We start from the raw sequence: 17,687 nt of genomic DNA, 5'->3' as shown, positions 1-17,687 counted from the left end.
TATGCAATTACTGCATATTTTCACGGTCTATCACGTAATCGCGAAAGCACGCAACGCTAGGCACGCAGCGCTGGCTCGGCCCTCATGAATATGCGAGAACTTACATCATACAATACAAGGGGACTTTGACTTGTTGTATGCACTGTTTTCTTTCTCCTCTGTGGTGTGTGTATTTCTACAAAAATATACCCCTAAAGTGACTAATGGTGAAAGTCCTCCCTATAAGACCAATTGCACAAATATTTGGATCAAGCATGCCCCCTCCCCATTGTGTTAACTTGCTATTTTAGTGTTCTTGCCTTTTGAATGATCACAAGCTTTCAATGCCATACTCACAGTAATTGCTGCCTTCTAGTTCTAATTAGCAATTACTAAGTATCTCTTTAAATAAAATAACACTGTTATACAACAAATACACACGGCAGCTTTTTGGTTGTATCAGATTGTGCATCTGAACTTTTCATTTACAAGGAAATGAGTTTATATAAAGTACAAAGTAATTTCAGGTTTCAAGGATTGGTCAAAACTTTCCCTATAACTGAAATATGGCCTACATAAATATAGATAGTAGGTATTTACATGTTCCTCAGTGAAAGTGAAAGATAAAACAAACATGTCTCTATAGAAACAACACAAAACAACTTTTAACTTAGTACACAATATATTACAATAAATATTGTAAACATGGGTGTCAGTTGCAGTCGATTACAAAATCTGTTTTATACTTATCTTATTACATGATGGGTGATTGACAACATTCTGCAAATTTATCCCAAATGTATTTTATAAATATTATGATTTCATAGTGAAAGCATGACTTTCCTGCCATGAGTCATAGTGGAATGAGAGAATGGAGTACTGAGCTTGTGTAAGTAATGGGGGAGCACTCACTGAAAATGGGTGATGGAGATATGTGACCCCCCCCCTCCTTCTGCATGGGTCCCCTAGTCTGTCTGTGACTCTGGGTGACGATCCCCTTTGTTGACCAGGGGTCCATTTCACTCAACTTTAGGAAGCTTCATAAAGTTTGGATCTTACTCCACATCGCAGTGCGATGCGATGCTGCGATGCTATAAAAACTGAAATCTGAGCCATGGTTTTACGAGCTCGGCGGTAAAAATTCTCATCGCGCGGTGGAAATTTTGGTCTGCGATGGAGTTGGATTTTGTTACACTTTATAGCATCGCGCTGCGATATCGCAGCGGTGCACGCTTGTGATTGGCTGCTGGAAAATCAAGGTTGGCAGAATGACCATAAAAGGAGATGCAGACCCCACATGCTTTTAAAACATCGCAGCATCACACGATGAAATTAAAATGTACATTTGGATTTCATCGTGCGATGCTGCGAGGTTTTAAAAGCATCGCATCGTGCTGCGATGTGGAGTAAGAATCAGACTTAAGTCTCAACTTATAACTTATGACACAATGTTAAATCCATTTCACTAAAATGATTTACGATCAGTACCCTTCATAAAGTTATGTCTAATAAAAGGGTACTTGTAGGGTTAAAAGTTTAGTGAAATGGACCCCAGCTACAATGGGCACACAACCAACAATTTTAGGACAATGTGCCTGGATATCTGACCACACAATTCCCCTTTTTGTTTTCATGTTGCCCTACATGTTTGACCCTATAGGGCCTAATACAAATAGATTTCAATTTATTTTTCCCAAAAAGTGTATTTAAACAATGTATTGTTCCAAAAATCCAAATCTCACTTGATGACCCCTTTTTAGGGGCTTATGACCCAAGTCAAATCTCTCACAAAAAGATTTTTAGTTTCCAATTGCTGGTGGCCCATATCACTTCAAATTTCAAAAGTTGTGTACCCTGACCAAATGCAATGAAATGAAATGATTGTGTCATTGTACATGAACTGTGTATTTGACCTTTCGCACCATGTAAGGAGGTTATGTTAAGGATAAGACGATAGTATGACTAGAATTAGGATAGGGATTTGGAATACAATTATGGATTAAATATAGTATATAGGATATGCATAAGGTAAGGTTGGGATTAAATTTAGGATTATGACTAAGATTTAGAATACTACTATCAAGGTGGGTGCAAAATGTATAATACAATCAGTCCACGCCAGTTTCACAATAAAACTTTGATGAGTCCAAAAAATGTGCTGGCAGCATTCAATCGAACAGTAGCTTGATTGACAAGAAATTTAATGGAAATGATTGCATTTGGAGGAATATAAATAAGTCCTGCGACTGAACGTGTCTTAAATGTTGGCTGTGGTCGTATCATATGCTCCATACAAGTCAGTACCTTGACCCCATTAACATGTACACTATGACCCATGAGAGGCTGTTCCTGAAACATATCCTGATACACCATCTGTGAGTTAATTAAACACATAATTTAATTAATTAATCAGGCGCAAATTACACTACACTGTTAAAATGATGGGTATATTTTTACCCGGTGTTTGAACCAAATATGAACATGTGTTGAGTAAAAAACATTCAATAAAAATTACACTAAAGGTTTAGTTTAGGTGTTCATATGCAGTTCAAATTTGGGTAAAAATGCAGTCAATATTTTAACAGTGTATGCAAAATATGCTATGCTGTTCAATGAGCCCATTAAAACATAGTTAGTTTTAAGGTGATTCAATTTTCCAGAACAACCTTTTTAATCAACATTTATATCTTTTGTTCTGTGCACCCATTAAACAGAGCTGATTCAACTTTTAATTTCATTTGTGTGTAAGATGCAAACAGAGTCAGTTAAGTATTTTATTATGCCTACAGATGGTGTACCAGCACAATGGGCCATTCCAGTTAAAATCCTTACACCCTGTGGAAGATTTGACCTTAATCATCCACACAAGGAGTGTGAATTTCAAATTGGGGTTACCTGAATGGGTGACTCCATTTGAAATCTGCACCCCCTGTATGGGAGAATAAGGTTATGTCTTCCATAGGTGTGTATGGATTTCAAGTGGAAAAGGTCATTAGGAGAAGTGATTTTGCTCAACAATAGAAAGTTCATATAATAAGGAAACTTATTACAAGTTTAATTGTTATTGATAAAAGAAAACAGGTAAAAACTTCCTGGATGGGTGCAATGAAGGAGCAAAGCTATTTGAAACTTCCTTGATGTGTGAAATAACAATTGCTTTTTGTATTGGACAAAATCAAAACAAACAGTTTTAGTTTTGCAATAATTTTGATTCGATAATTTGATTGTCTTAAGATTTAGCAGATTAAATTAACAAGTGCAAGCCTTATTTAAAATTAAGCCATTAAACACAACTTTATAAAGAAAATGCCTTCTCATCAAATAACCTTTCTTTTCCCATTTGGATTTTACAAGATAAACAATATTAAAATTGCAAAAACGAAAGGAACACTTTAAAAAAGAAATTGAACATACAAGCTTTAAAAGACTCTTCTAGTATGCTTAAAGGGAGAAATGATGATGAGGCAAGATATTGAATCATTTTGGAAAATAGATGTATGAGTGATGACTCACTCTTACCTTAAGACTGTGCTTATTACAAATTAATCCTTATACAGTTGGACCAAACCAAAATAAGTACTTCGAGGATTTAATCGGATATCAGCACAACTTGATGTTTTTATCATCACTTTGGCCCTGGCTGGTACATGTACCAGTCCTGCCACCATGCCAGTCCTAAACATCACTGAAGTACCTGTTGCAGGGGTCTCTTGGTATGTAAGGACTTGATCTTCATTTACATAGATGCTATGACCTACAAGTGGTCTTCTTGCATCTTCATCCTGATACACCATCTGTAGTGATAGATGAATAGCAAATGATTGGTGATTGACTGCTAGTCCTAAGGTACACTACTCATAAGTTTCACAAGTCTGAAAGTAAGATTCGCTAGTCTAAAAGTTAGGGTTAGGATTAAGGTTAGGCTTCCGTCTTAGCTTAGGGTTAGGGTTTAGGGTTAGGGTTTATTAGGGTACTAGAGAACTTTTCAGACTAGCGAACCTAGGACTAGTGGACCTTAGGACTAGCTGACCTTAGAACTAGCAAATTATCACAAATCCAAAGTTTGCATGTTTACCTTTCACAAAAGGTGATTCACAAATCACAGAAGCCTGGTCAAAAAGCAATACTATTCATCATATACAACTACGGATGGTGTATATTAGATAATCTCATCATATCATCAAAAGTGATTTCATTCATTTGTGCTACTCTTTTATACACATTAATGTAGCCCTTTCATAAATGTCATAAGACTTAATTAAGGGTTGAGTAAGCTTATATCATTGCTATCATTAAACAAATAAAATCACCTAATCAATCAAAACTCATTTTAAGTCATGTAACTTATAAAGTCCCCAAAAAGACTTATCATGTGCGAAACTTATGATGGTATTGTTGTATGTGATTTTTATTCCCAAATGATGGCCTGGAGGGATCTCTACAAGGCCTCCAATGTAGCATGTCTTGACGATTGTATCGCAGATTATTGGGGGGTTATGCCGGGGTTATGCTCTGCTTACACGTTAACTTCTCACTATTGTTGAGGTATACACTATGGCCCATAGAATGAACCAGATCGCCGATATCATAACCTTGGTAAAACATCTGTAGTTGTATTACAAAATGAATAACAAAATACACTGTTTAATCTTCACCTTCCAAACTCAGCACAAGAACAAAAGTAAAAAATTATTCAATTTTGTACACAAATGTTGTTTAAATTTTAAACATTTAAGGTTGCATAAACTTTGAAACAACTTGTTTACTTCCATAAACAAAAACAGTGGCAGGGTTTTTTTTTTAAATAGTAAACAGCATTGATTAATTCCCTGGGAATTAATAATTTCTTACAGTGTTTCTGATTGGTTCATTCATGATATATTCATCTGAGTGACCAAACAAAATACAGCTTATAGATATTTAAGCTGAATCTTCTTCAGCCCTACCACCTGAATCTTCTTCAGCCCTACCACCATTCTTACCATGCTGCTGATTGGCTCAATAAATCATACTGGTCTTCTTGTAACCAATCAGCAGGTAGTATTCATCTGATACGAATATATTCGTCTCAGGTATTCATTGAGGTTCAAACTTAGCACAACCAATTAACAGTGTACAAATGTTTGGAAACTTGGTATTGAAATTTCAGGCAGTTGAATACATCATAGGAAGTTGTATGAACTATGATCTGAAATTCTGAAAATAGAACCAAAACTGTCAAAGATAAGAGGTTCCTAGAAATTGATTCTGACAAAAAATAGATTTCCTAGAACTTTAATAAGTTATTTTGATCAAAAATGGACTATATTTCCTGGAAAGTTCACTCTGTATAATCAAACTATAATCTTTTCAGGAAAGGGATCTATATTTTGTTTCTATTAATGTTTGAGACAGGTTTCAGTTCATATATTTGATCATATGGGCAATGACAGTTCCCTTATGTTTTATCACTTCCAATTTTATCATTGCGATTATGAAACAAGTTGTCATAGAAAATACATGCATGCCCAGGCCCATATGCAGGATTTTTTATGGTGGGGTGCTGATTTTGAAAAGGTGGACCTTTTTCTGGGGGAGGGGCAATTTTGTAAAAAGTGGATCTTCTTCCCAAAATTTTGACCTTTTTTGACTAAAAAAACATAAAAAACACAATTTTTTTGCTCGCTACGCTTGCAAATTGGTATTTCTTTAGACTTTTGCAAATTTGTGGAGGTGCGGTCGCACCCCCAGGTACGGGCGGACCTGTGCATGCGTCAACATATTTCTCTGAGGAATTCAACTACTGTACCCTTATACATACAACCAATGAGGTAGAACCAAAGAGTACATACTCCGACATGTTTTGTGTGTGTCTCATGGAGAGCATACCTCCCAATTACTTCACTTTGCACATAGCAAACTCTGATTCAACGTGCATGTAACATATCATGTCAAAAAATCCAAGCTGTTAACACTGCATGCGCATACCTTTGCAATGGTCAAGCTTTACGATGCCAATTATCATGCTATCTTGGGCTTTAGCCAATAAATGCCATGAGTGACAAGCCAATATAGCATATTTACCATAGACCTACACATGGAGCAATTTTGAGTCAGTACTCTTTGGTTTGTATCTCTTTGCATACAACTTCAGATGGTGTACCAATAATTCCTATCCTAGTAGTGTTATTAGAGGGGAGGAGGTGGGGGGCTTGACCCACCTCACCTCAGTCAGGAACTCCACCACCCCTCCCTCATGTATTGGCCATTAAACTAGGTGTTTATGGGGAAGTTACAGAATGTCCCCCTACATTTGCCCCTCCCTCTTCTGCCTCCTTATTTAGGAATGGCTACTGCAGATTCCACAGAGCTATGCTAATTTGATCAAACCAAAAAAAGAACTATCATAGTGAAGACTAACAGTGGAGTTCTCATAGTCCACTTTGATTCCAACTTTTCCACCAGCCGGGATTTGAAACAAACCGGCAATGTAACATGTGTTGAACTTGCGATATTTATCCACAGTACACTCGGTGCATGTTAGCTTCTTTTCCCCGGCTATGTACACGCTATGACCCATGAAAGGTCTGGGATCATAGTACAACATCTGTATAGTAGTAGATATAGTAAACAATAGGTGTGCCTTAATTCCACGTAATATCGCTCCATCTTTATTTGCAGTTTGATTAAAATAGGTTGATTATCTCTTAACGGGCCAAAAATCAGTGGGACTTTGATTTAATAATCTGGGGCCATGGGGTTCACAAAGGTACTTGACTTATTGAACATGATAAAAATTGAAACAGGTCCAGAAAATTGACGACAAGGGTACAAATTAAGTTAGAAGACCTATGCTATAATCTTGCCTTACATCAACATGGCCATAATATACTACAGGGTGCTTGGATATGATCAGTACCCATCTATGTGACAATCCCAGGGTGACAATTCATGGTATTTTATAGCTTTACTTCACCTACCATCAACACATTATTGAAATAACAAGACTTTTTCCTTAAGGTTATTAATTATTTTAAACTGTTGTGATTTGGTAGTTCACAGCATCTTCTGACTTAATGGTAGTGAGCTTTGGCAAAAACTGCATTGCTCAATTCATAGCGGCGTGTAGAAGAATTAAAATATCACAGATATACTTTTATAGGTGCTGCGGTTCTTGAGTTACGTTGTAAAGAGGGCTGAAACAACAACACTTTTGTAAAAGCGTACATAACTCATTAACAACAATAAATTAAGCAAGTTTGCAAAGTATACGATTTGTAGAATGAACTTTTGCAAAACACCAAGGTGTTAATTTTCAATAATATATTGATCTAGATAATAAAAATCTATTTTTAGGTTGCTTCGACCAACAATACCTCGTCTACCCTTAAAGGAGTATTTTGTGACATTAGAATCCTCTTTTTAGGGTGTGGTTCAACAGATATCCATGAAAAAAGTTTATTTTCAAAATTACATTTGATTCGGACATTGACTTTCCAAGTTAAGCATTAATTTCACTATACAGTGCCACATAGGCCACTCCCGGGTAATGTTGGGCCAAAATGTTATCTTTGTCAAACGACTGAATCGGCAAGAAATTGTATGCACACAAACATTACAGTCATAGGTTTCTGATGGTGTATAAAGAATCTCAACCTCTTTTTGAGTATGGCAAGTTGGGGGGGGGTTGATGCTGTGGATCACAATGTGCTATGGATCACCTTTGAGTATGGCAAGTTGGGGGAGGGTCGATGCTGTGGATCACAATGTGCTATGGATCACCTTTGAGTATGCAAGTTGGGGGGTTGATGCTGTGGATCACAATGTGCTATGGATCACCTTTGAGTATGGCAAGTTGGGGGGTTGATGCTGTGGATCACAATGTGCTATGGATCACCTTTGAGTATGGCAAGTTGGGGGGGGGGTTTGATGCTGTGGATCACAATGTGCTATGGATCACCTTTGAGTATGGCAAGTTGGGGGGGTTGATGCTGTGGATCACAATGTGCTATGGATCACCTTTGAGTAAGGCAAGTTGGGGGGGGTTGATGCTGTGGATCACAATGTCCTATGGATCACCTTTGAGTATGGCAAGTTGGGGGGGTTGATGCTGTGGATCACAATGTGCTATGGATCACCTTTGAGTATGGCAAGTTGGGGGGGGAGGGTCGATGCTGTGGATCACAATGTGCTATGGATCACCTTTGAGTATGGCAAGTTGGGGGGGTTGATGCTGTGGATCACAATGTCCTATGGATCACCTTTGAGTATGGCAAGTTGGGGGGGGGGGTTGATGCTGTGGATCACAATGTGCTATGGATCACCTTTGAGTATGGCAAGTTGGGGGGGTTGATGCTGTGGATCACAATGTCCTATGGATCACCTTTGAGTATGGCAAGTTGGGGGGGTTGATGCTGTGGATCACAATGTGCTATGGATCACCTTTGAGTATGGCAAGTTGGGGGGGGAGGGTCGATGCTGTGGATCACAATGTGCTATGGATCACCTTTGAGTATGGCAAGTTGGGGGGGGGTTTGATGCTGTGGATCACAATGTGCTATGGATCACCTTTGAGTATGGCAAGTTGGGGGGGTTTGATGCTGTGGATCACAATGTGCTATGGATCACCTTTGAGTATGGCAAGTTGGGGGGGGGGTTGATGCTGTGGATCACAATGTGCTATGGATCACCTTTGAGTATGGCAAGTTGGGGGGTTTGATGCTGTGGATCACAATGTGCTATGGATCACCTTTGAGTATGGCAAGTTGGGGGGGTTGATGCTGTGGATCACAATGTGCTATGGATCACCTTTGAGTATGGCAAGTTGGGGGGGTTTGATGCTGTGGATCACAATGTCCTATGGATCACCTTTGAGTATGGCAAGTTGGGGGGGGGGTTTGATGCTGTGGATCACAATGTGCTATGGATCACCTTTGAGTATGGCAAGTTGGGGGGGTTGATGCTGTGGATCACAATGTGCTATGGATCACCTTTGAGTATGGCAAGTTGGGGGGTTGATGCTGTGGATCACAATGTGCTATGGATCACCTTTGAGTATGGCAAGTTGGGGGGGGTTTGATGCTGTGGATCACAATGTGCTATGGATCACCTTTGAGTAAGGCAAGTTGGGGGAGGGTCGATGCTGTGGATCACAATGTGCTATGGATCACCTTTGAGTATGGCAAGTTGGGGGGGGGTTTGATGCTGTGGATCACAATGTGCTATGGATCACCTTTGAGTATGGCAAGTTGGGGGGGTTTGATGCTGTGGATCACAATGTGCTATGGATCACCTTTGAGTATGGCAAGTTGGGGGGGTTTGATGCTGTGGATCACAATGTGCTATGGATCACCTTTGAGTATGGCAAGTTGGGGGGGGGGGGTTGATGCTGTGGATCACAATGTGCTATGGATCACCTTTGAGTATGGCAAGTTGGGGGGGTTTGATGCTGTGGATCACAATGTGCTATGGATCACCTTTGAGTAAGGCAAGTTGGGGGGTTTGATGCTGTGGATCACAATGTCCTATGGATCACCTTTGAGTATGGCAAGTTGGGGGGGTTTGATGCTGTGGATCACAATGTGCTATGGATCACCTTTGAGTATGGCAAGTTGGGGGGAGGGTCGATGCTGTGGATCACAATGTGCTATGGATCACCTTTGAGTATGGCAAGTTGGGGGGGGTTTGATGCTGTGGATCACAATGTGCTATGGATCACCTTTGAGTAAGGCAAGTTGGGGGGAGGGTCGATGCTGTGGATCACAATGTGCTATGGATCACCTTTGAGTATGGCAAGTTGGGGGGTTGATGCTGTGGATCACAATGTGCTATGGATCACCTTTGAGTATGGCAAGTTGGGGGGGGGTTGATGCTGTGGATCACAATGTGCTATGGATCACCTTTGAGTAAGGCAAGTTGGGGGGAGGGTCGATGCTGTGGATCACAATGTGCTATGGATCACCTTTGAGTATGGCAAGTTGGGGGGGTTTGATGCTGTGGATCACAATGTGCTATGGATCACCTTTGAGTATGGCAAGTTGGGGGGGTTTGATGCTGTGGATCACAATGTGCTATGGATCACCTTTGAGTAAGGCAAGTTGGGGGGGGGGTTGATGCTGTGGATCACAATGTGCTATGGATCACCTTTGAGTATGGCAAGTTGGGGGGGTTTGATGCTGTGGATCACAATGTGCTATGGATCACCTTTGAGTATGGCAAGTTGGGGGGTTGATGCTGTGGATCACAATGTGCTATGGATCACCTTTGAGTATGGCAAGTTGGGGGGGTTTGATGCTGTGGATCACAATGTGCTATGGATCACCTTTGAGTAAGGCAAGTTGGGGGAGGGTCGATGCTGTGGATCACAATGTGCTATGGATCACCTTTGAGTATGGCAAGTTGGGGGGGTTTGATGCTGTGGATCACAATGTGCTATGGATCACCTTTGAGTATGGCAAGTTGGGGGGGTTTGATGCTGTGGATCACAATGTGCTATGGATCACCTTTGAGTAAGGCAAGTTGGGGGGGTTGATGCTGTGGATCACAATGTGCTATGGATCACCTTTGAGTATGGCAAGTTGGGGGGGGGTTTGATGCTGTGGATCACAATGTGCTATGGATCACCTTTGAGTATGGCAAGTTGGGGGGGTTTGATGCTGTGGATCACAATGTGCTATGGATCACCTTTGAGTATGGCAAGTTGGGGGGGTTTGATGCTGTGGATCACAATGTGCTATGGATCACCTTTGAGTATGGCAAGTTGGGGGGTTTGATGCTGTGGATCACAATGTGCTATGGATCACCTTTGAGTATGGCAAGTTGGGGGGGGAGGGTCGATGCTGTGGATCACAATGTGCTATGGATCACCTTTGAGTATGGCAAGTTGGGGGGTTTGATGCTGTGGATCACAATGTCCTATGGATCACCTTTGAGTAAGGAAAGTTGGGGGGGGAGTTTGATGCTGTGGATCACAATGTGCTATGGATCACCTTTGAGTATGGCAAGTTGGGGGAGGGTCGATGCTGTGGATCACAATGTGCTATGGATCACCTTTGAGTATGGCAAGTTGGGGGGGGTTTGATGCTGTGGATCACAATGTGCTATGGATCACCTTTGAGTAAGGCAAGTTGGGGGGGGGTCGATGCTGTGGATCACAATGTGCTATGGATCACCTTTGAGTATGGCAAGTTGGGGGGGGGTTGATGCTGTGGATCACAATGTGCTATGGATCACCTTTGAGTATGGCAAGTTGGGGGAGGGTCGATGCTGTGGATCACAATGTGCTATGGATCACCTTTGAGTAAGGCAAGTTGGGGGGTTTGATGCTGTGGATCACAATGTGCTATGGATCACCTTTGAGTAAGGCAAGTTGGGGGGGGGTCGATGCTGTGGATCACAATGTGCTATGGATCACCTTTGAGTAAGGCAAGTTGGGGGGGGGTTTGATGCTGTGGATCACAATGTGCTATGGATCACCTTTGAGTATGGCAAGTTGGGGGGTTTGATGCTGTGGATCACAATGTGCTATGGATCACCTTTGAGTAAGGCAAGTTGGGGGGGTTGATGCTGTGGATCACAATGTCCTATGGATCACAAAGTGACCCTTCCACTTTGATACACTAACAACATTTATTTTTGCTATACATTAAGAGTGCAAAATTTATGCACACATTGAACTGTTTTAAATCATTGAATCATGTTTTGCTGATGCAATGTTTTACTGATGCAATGCAAAGTCTTTGATAAGCTTGTGTCACATGCAGGTCATGCTAGTGATCAATTTAAAACACACTGTAGTTTGTTATTTTGCCAAATACATTCAAAATTTGATCTTAGAATGTAATTCAGGGAGTTCACTTTTTTCATTCATTTGTTTCATTATTTTTAATGTTGCAGATTATTTTATGCAACTATAAAATTGGTAAATTGGGAATATGCCTCAAGCAAAAATAAAGTTGACAGAATTTTTTAACAAATCAACCATATCATACTTTGTTTGATAGATCATAGTTGCATTCTAAAAAACACCCCTTTAAAATAAAAAAAAAATTAAGGATAATCATAGTGCAAAAAGACCCTTTTCACTATTTTGTTTTTCCCAGATCTTCTATATGTGGGGTACTTAGCTAGCAATTTGGAGAGTGACCATCTCCCATGAAGTTTAACCACACTGTAGGAAATGTGCACACCCTAAAAATTGTTTTCTTCTTCTTACCTGACTATAGACGTAGTAGACACCGCCCTCCATGACTGTGACATTGCCAGTACTACGGTTTAAATCAAACTTTCTAGTCAGATCGCTGGTCATCCAATTAGCTTCTCTCCAATGCGGCACCCAACCACCTACAATAGGCATACAATAGATATCATCACATTAATACTGGTAATTGTAATAACTGGTATCAAATCATAATAATGAAGGAGACTTTACAATAACTGATGCTACCTCCAGAGATTAGGGTATATGGTTAGGGTTTAGGGTTAGGAAGGTTATAATGTTAAGGCAGTTTGAGGTAGTTTTTGGGATCAGGATTTCTGTTGATGACCACTGCTCCTAAGTTGCTCCATGAAGGCTGCATGTAGCTTGAAGCAACCCTAGCAAACACAGAATATCTAGCAAAATGCTAGCGCACATGTAACAGTGAGAGCACCAGCAGCATGATAGCGATGATTTTTGACTTCTGATAACCCTTTTTGATTTTTTGACATGTTCCCCTTATATTGATGTTTTTTCCATGTTGAATCCCAGTCAGGCAAATTTTGAAATGTAACCCCATGATGACTTAAAACCACACCACAACCCTCACTGTACAAAATTTAAGCTCACATGAGCACTACTTCCAATTTACAGCTAACATATTCAGTACATCATCAGCAATGCATTACAGGATGATGATTCTCTCCACTAAATAGAGTTCAAACTTAAAATATTTGCAATGTATTATTAATAGCATGTGCTTGTAATTAGATAAATTCGTTTATGCATGTTGATCAATAATAAATATTGGTGGAGCATTTTGGCAACATTATTTTGTACAGAAAAGTTGTGGTTTGTTGAATGTATGCTGCATGATCCACCAAATATTTTCACTAAAGTTGGTAATTTGATCAGAATGCTAACTCCACAAAAGAAGTGGTCCACTAATGACCCTCCTAACTTCAATATGTCATGTCATGAAACAAATTCAACTTTCATCTTTAGAATTATTTCAGTTAATGAAGTGAGACAAGTTTTGAGGTAATCAAGTATTCATTTAGTTGAACTTTGACCATTATACAGCAAGTACATTCAACCTTCTGTGGTGAAACAGGGTCATAAGACAAATTATCATCAATTTATGGTGAAAATCTTTGAGTAAAAGTGCAGTTTTATCACTGTTAAATGGGAAAATTGATAGAATTCGGGAGGGGGGGCAATGGGGGATGAGGGGAAAATGCCTCCATGTCAGAACTCTTGCCCCCCCCCCCCGTTATAACCCAAAATTACGAAACATTACGCCTTTTTACGGTAATTTTGCACAAAATTTTGTTGATTTTGCCCCTGCCCCCCCTGAAATTCACTTTGCCCCTCAATGTCCCCCAGAAAAAAATCCTTGCGCCGCCACTGGGAACATCTTGTGAAGTAAGAATGTATACTGAAGCACACCAATGCAGATATAATTATAGCTTACCAAAAGTAAGATGAGAAATATTACAAATTATTTTCTCATGCACAAAAACAACTTTCTAGCTTATGTTTTTGCATGATAAATTGAAGATAAATACCATAGAAAGTTAGTTTATGTAGATCAAAGTTTTTTCCCAGGGACCGCTAAGAAAGGGACTTTCCTAAACTTAATGTTGTATTGTGCTCAACTACTCATCAACCCACGCTCAATGCAATCAATCAAAAGAAAGCTCAATCAACTTGAAGAACCAAAAACTTGAAAAAGACATATAATTACACTCTTTTAGCACCGTTTGTTCAACCTGTGACTCTTAACGGGTCTTTAACTTTTACTCTCTGGTAGGTGGTTTATAGGGTGACATGTTCTGACACGTTCTATCCTATAATATACATAAAGTTCTTTATGCCAAATTTCACAAAGTAGGCCTATACTAAATTATTATTATAGGATTGAGTTGTCAATATTCATTTATTATTGGTGATTTGATTTATGTAGTACGAAATTTTAAGTTGACATTTAAACTTCAAAGTTAGCGTTTATATGTCGGTGATTTGTTAATATATGATATGATCAAAATGATTAATTAATATCATTAGGTTTGCAAGAGAAAATGCAACAGTTTAGAGAATTATTACTTTTCTAATAAGAATATAATTATGGCACAAGCTGATCCAACCAGGTTAAAGGAAGCAATTTTGACAATTGAATTATCATTATCATCATCATCATCTTGCACGCTATTACAAAATTCCTTATTTTCTAACATAAGCAGTTGCAAGTTTTGTTCTGCCAATTTTTATTCTGTATTTCACAATGTTCATCATTATATCGATATTACAATAACACACATGTGACCAGTTGGATAAGATTGCAATTTGCATCACATATGCCATACATCCCTATGCAGTTTAAAATATTACTGTATGATAAAATCACTGCAAATATGGAAACTTAGATTAAAGGGATATATGATCATTTTGCCAGCAATTTAGATTTCAATTTTGACATCCTCAAATAAAAACCCCAAAACTTCTACACATTTCATTCAAGGAGAAGTGCCCCATATGGATCCAGGGTGCTTTTATATTTTACTTTCAAAATAAACAAAGCTGTTTTGAGTCAAATCAGTAGCAGGGTCAGGTTTTTAAAAAAAAATTACATTTCGATAATTTGGTCTTATTATGTGGATGTTAAAAAATTAAATGCCTGTTTATCCCTTTAATGAGAATGCTCTATATGCCTTCAGTTTACAGCAATAATATGTTAAAGCTGTGTGTTAAAAGAAAAAAGTTTTTCATAGTATATGTGCATAGCTTTTAAAATTCACATTTACATGTGCTGCATTTTATTTCTTTTTGCATCTTTTCTAGGCTTTTTTGCTGTTGTTTTCAATGTCATGAAAAAATATGAAAATTGGTCACAAAGCAGCCAATGAAAATGTTATAAAAGAAACCCCACAACTCAAATGTTACCTTTTCACATTTTGCTTTTTTTTTGTCTTTGCTGAATTAAGTTTTCAAAATATATATTTCATCCATGCAAATGAAGAATGACCCTCAAGAATCAAATTTGTAGTACATTGTACTCTACCAACATTTTATCTTAACAGGGATTCCTTCCTCTTAAAATTATGCCCTTTTATAACTGCAGGATTTATAACATTCATAATACAACTATATATAACTTTTTTAATGCAAACAGAATTTCTTATTCCTTATTATAACATCACTAACATTTTAAATGTTGGAAGAAATTATCATCTATATGAAGATATTTGGGATGACATATAACAGGCATGTCAGTGATACATGTGCTATTTAGGTATCAGCGTTTGTAGAAATACTTGGACAAGGAGTGATTTGGCAGAGTCAATAAAAATCCACCAAAACTACTGCAGGTTTGGGCCAGTTTGGTGCACAATTTGGGGCCAGGTTAGAACACAGATAGCATTCATCAAAATTATGTTAATTTATAACACATACACATTACATTCACTATATAGGGCAGAATGTGAAGGATTAAAACAGGGTTTAACATGTCAAAAATCTGTTTCACAGAGTCCTGGACTCTGAAACACTGAAACCAAACGACTCACTTTTGCTCTGAAACTAATAAACGTTAACATAACCATGGATTTTAATTACTGTTATTAATGAGAAAGAAATCAGTTGGTACAAAGTTTCACAGTAAAAAATACTAATTGCTTTGAAAAAAAAAAGACATTTAGTATGTCACACTATATGCAAGCTCTGCGTAACTAAATCAAAACATGTTTTGGCAGTAAGCTTTAATTAACACTGATCATACTCCAACAAAGTTAGCAGGATTAGTTACACTGAAGCTTTCAGAAGAAATCTTCCCCTTTAAAATGCATTCATAGCCACCACCCAAATCAAAATGATTAAAATTCCATGAAATATTGCTGAAAATGGCTGATTTCCCTCAGTGACTTTCACTGCTGCCCTCCATTGAATGACATACACACTTAAAAGTACGGGGTCAAAAAATGACCCAAACGGGGTCATTTTTGACCCCAGCATAGTTATCAACTAAACACCATACCACTAACGGGGTCATTTTGACCCCATTGGTCGGGTCATTGCAATGACTACGTATTTGGGTCAAATAGTAACCCCATTGGGGTCAAAATATTACCACATTTCGGGGTCAAATGAAATGACCCCTTCAAAAGGGTTGCCTTATTGGGTTACTTAATGACCTCATTTCGGGGTCAAATGAAATGACCCATTTGAAAGGGTTGTTTTATAGGGTTACTCAATAACCACATTTAGGGGTTGTTTGGATTTTTTTAGTAGGCCTATGGTCATGCTGGTCCCACCAGGACATAAGTGTGTTTCTGCACAGAGAAAGCATTACATAAACAGCAAACTGCAAAATGCATCTGTGTATCACACTCACACACAGTCAGTCATCGCCTATGACAGTTATAAGCTTACATGATATAAGCTTATAACAACTGCAGCCAAGACACCAGCCACGACAGCATGAAATTGAATGAATCTGCATGCATAGACAAGGGTCTATGCATCCTTGCAGTCTCACTTTTCAACTAACTTTTCATATTCCATCATGCAGACAAGCACACGACAATCCGCTGAGCTGCACAATCAGAACAAACATGGCGCTGATGTGACCACGTGGGAAGCCGATGCACACCGTGTGTGCAAATAGTTCCGAAATGCAAGTCATTATAAAGTTGACAAATTGGGTAACTTCGGTCAAAAAATTAGTTTTATTTATTAATCAACAAACATTAATTGCAGCTCATGTTTAAACTCATTTATGAATTGAGATTTTCAAAGCGGAAGAGTGAAACTGATATCAATGCGCGAAAATGACCACTAAGTTTTTGACCACGTTCGTTGTGGCTAAAATGACCTCGTGAATGTGGTCAAATTAAAACAGTACAACCCCCTTGAAGGGTCAAAACAACCCCAAACGTGGTCAATTCAAAATGACCACGGAAAATATAACCCCGTAGTTTTTAGTGTGTATACCTTACAATGTATTCCAGTGGCCAGTTTTGAACCCTATGAACCATGATTCAGTCAACTTGCCCATTTTTATGTTACTGTTTCTAGTATTCTTTCACCTAGCTATTATAGCCTAGCTAATATACAATGATCTGAGATAAACTTGTAAATGAGTCAAAAGTTGAGTTAGTCTTTGATGAGTTATCACTGCATAATTGAGTCATCAGGGTCTATCAGGTTGTTTGTTTATAATCATATTATATTACCAAGAATCATTTGTATAGTCTCATATTCGATTGTTGTCACTGCAAGGCAGGCAAGTCACCTATTTTAAGTCACCAGAAACCTCAAGTTGCAGGCACCAAAAACGACTCGCATCACTGACCACAGTCCCAAATGTTATTTCACAGATGTGTTAATGAAATTAAGTCATAATAAAGATTTTTTTGTCAAAAAGTTGCATCTAAGGCCAAGTCACAAGTCATCAAATATGAAGCCCAAGTCAGTACCAGTCAAGTCATTAATAAAAGTCACAACAAGTGTCAGTCTGATTTATGAGGTTGATGAT

General features: G+C 38.7%; 1 protein-coding gene and 1 long non-coding RNA gene across 14 annotated transcripts in view; one reads left to right on the top strand and one right to left on the bottom strand.

Moving 5' to 3' along the window:
- The window catches only part of LOC140155601 (uncharacterized), a 71,310-nt gene that overhangs the window by 24,325 nt on the left and 29,298 nt on the right, over positions 1–17,687 (top strand). The window lies entirely within an intron of this gene.
- LOC140155598 (uncharacterized) overlaps positions 4,070–17,687 on the bottom strand; it is a 36,712-nt gene continuing 23,094 nt past the window's right edge. For 7 of the 10 annotated variants that reach the window (XM_072178508.1, XM_072178507.1, XM_072178510.1 and 4 more), the window contains 2 exons: positions 12,173–12,301; positions 4,935–6,565 (listed from right to left, as the gene is read on the bottom strand). In XM_072178508.1, the coding sequence (XP_072034609.1) occupies positions 6,329–6,565; positions 12,173–12,301 (366 nt within the window). In that variant the 3' untranslated portion in view covers positions 4,935–6,328. Of the gene's footprint in view, positions 4,585–4,934; positions 6,566–12,172; positions 12,302–17,687 lie in introns of those variants that run through there. The other 3 variants (XM_072178502.1, XM_072178504.1, XM_072178506.1) reach the window with 2 other exon arrangements.

Source organism: Amphiura filiformis, chromosome 6, assembly GCF_039555335.1.
Source record: "Amphiura filiformis chromosome 6, Afil_fr2py, whole genome shotgun sequence".
In the NCBI taxonomy this organism is placed as follows: Eukaryota; Metazoa; Echinodermata; class Ophiuroidea; order Amphilepidida; family Amphiuridae; genus Amphiura; species Amphiura filiformis.
This window is presented reverse-complemented; position numbering and strand designations above follow the sequence as displayed.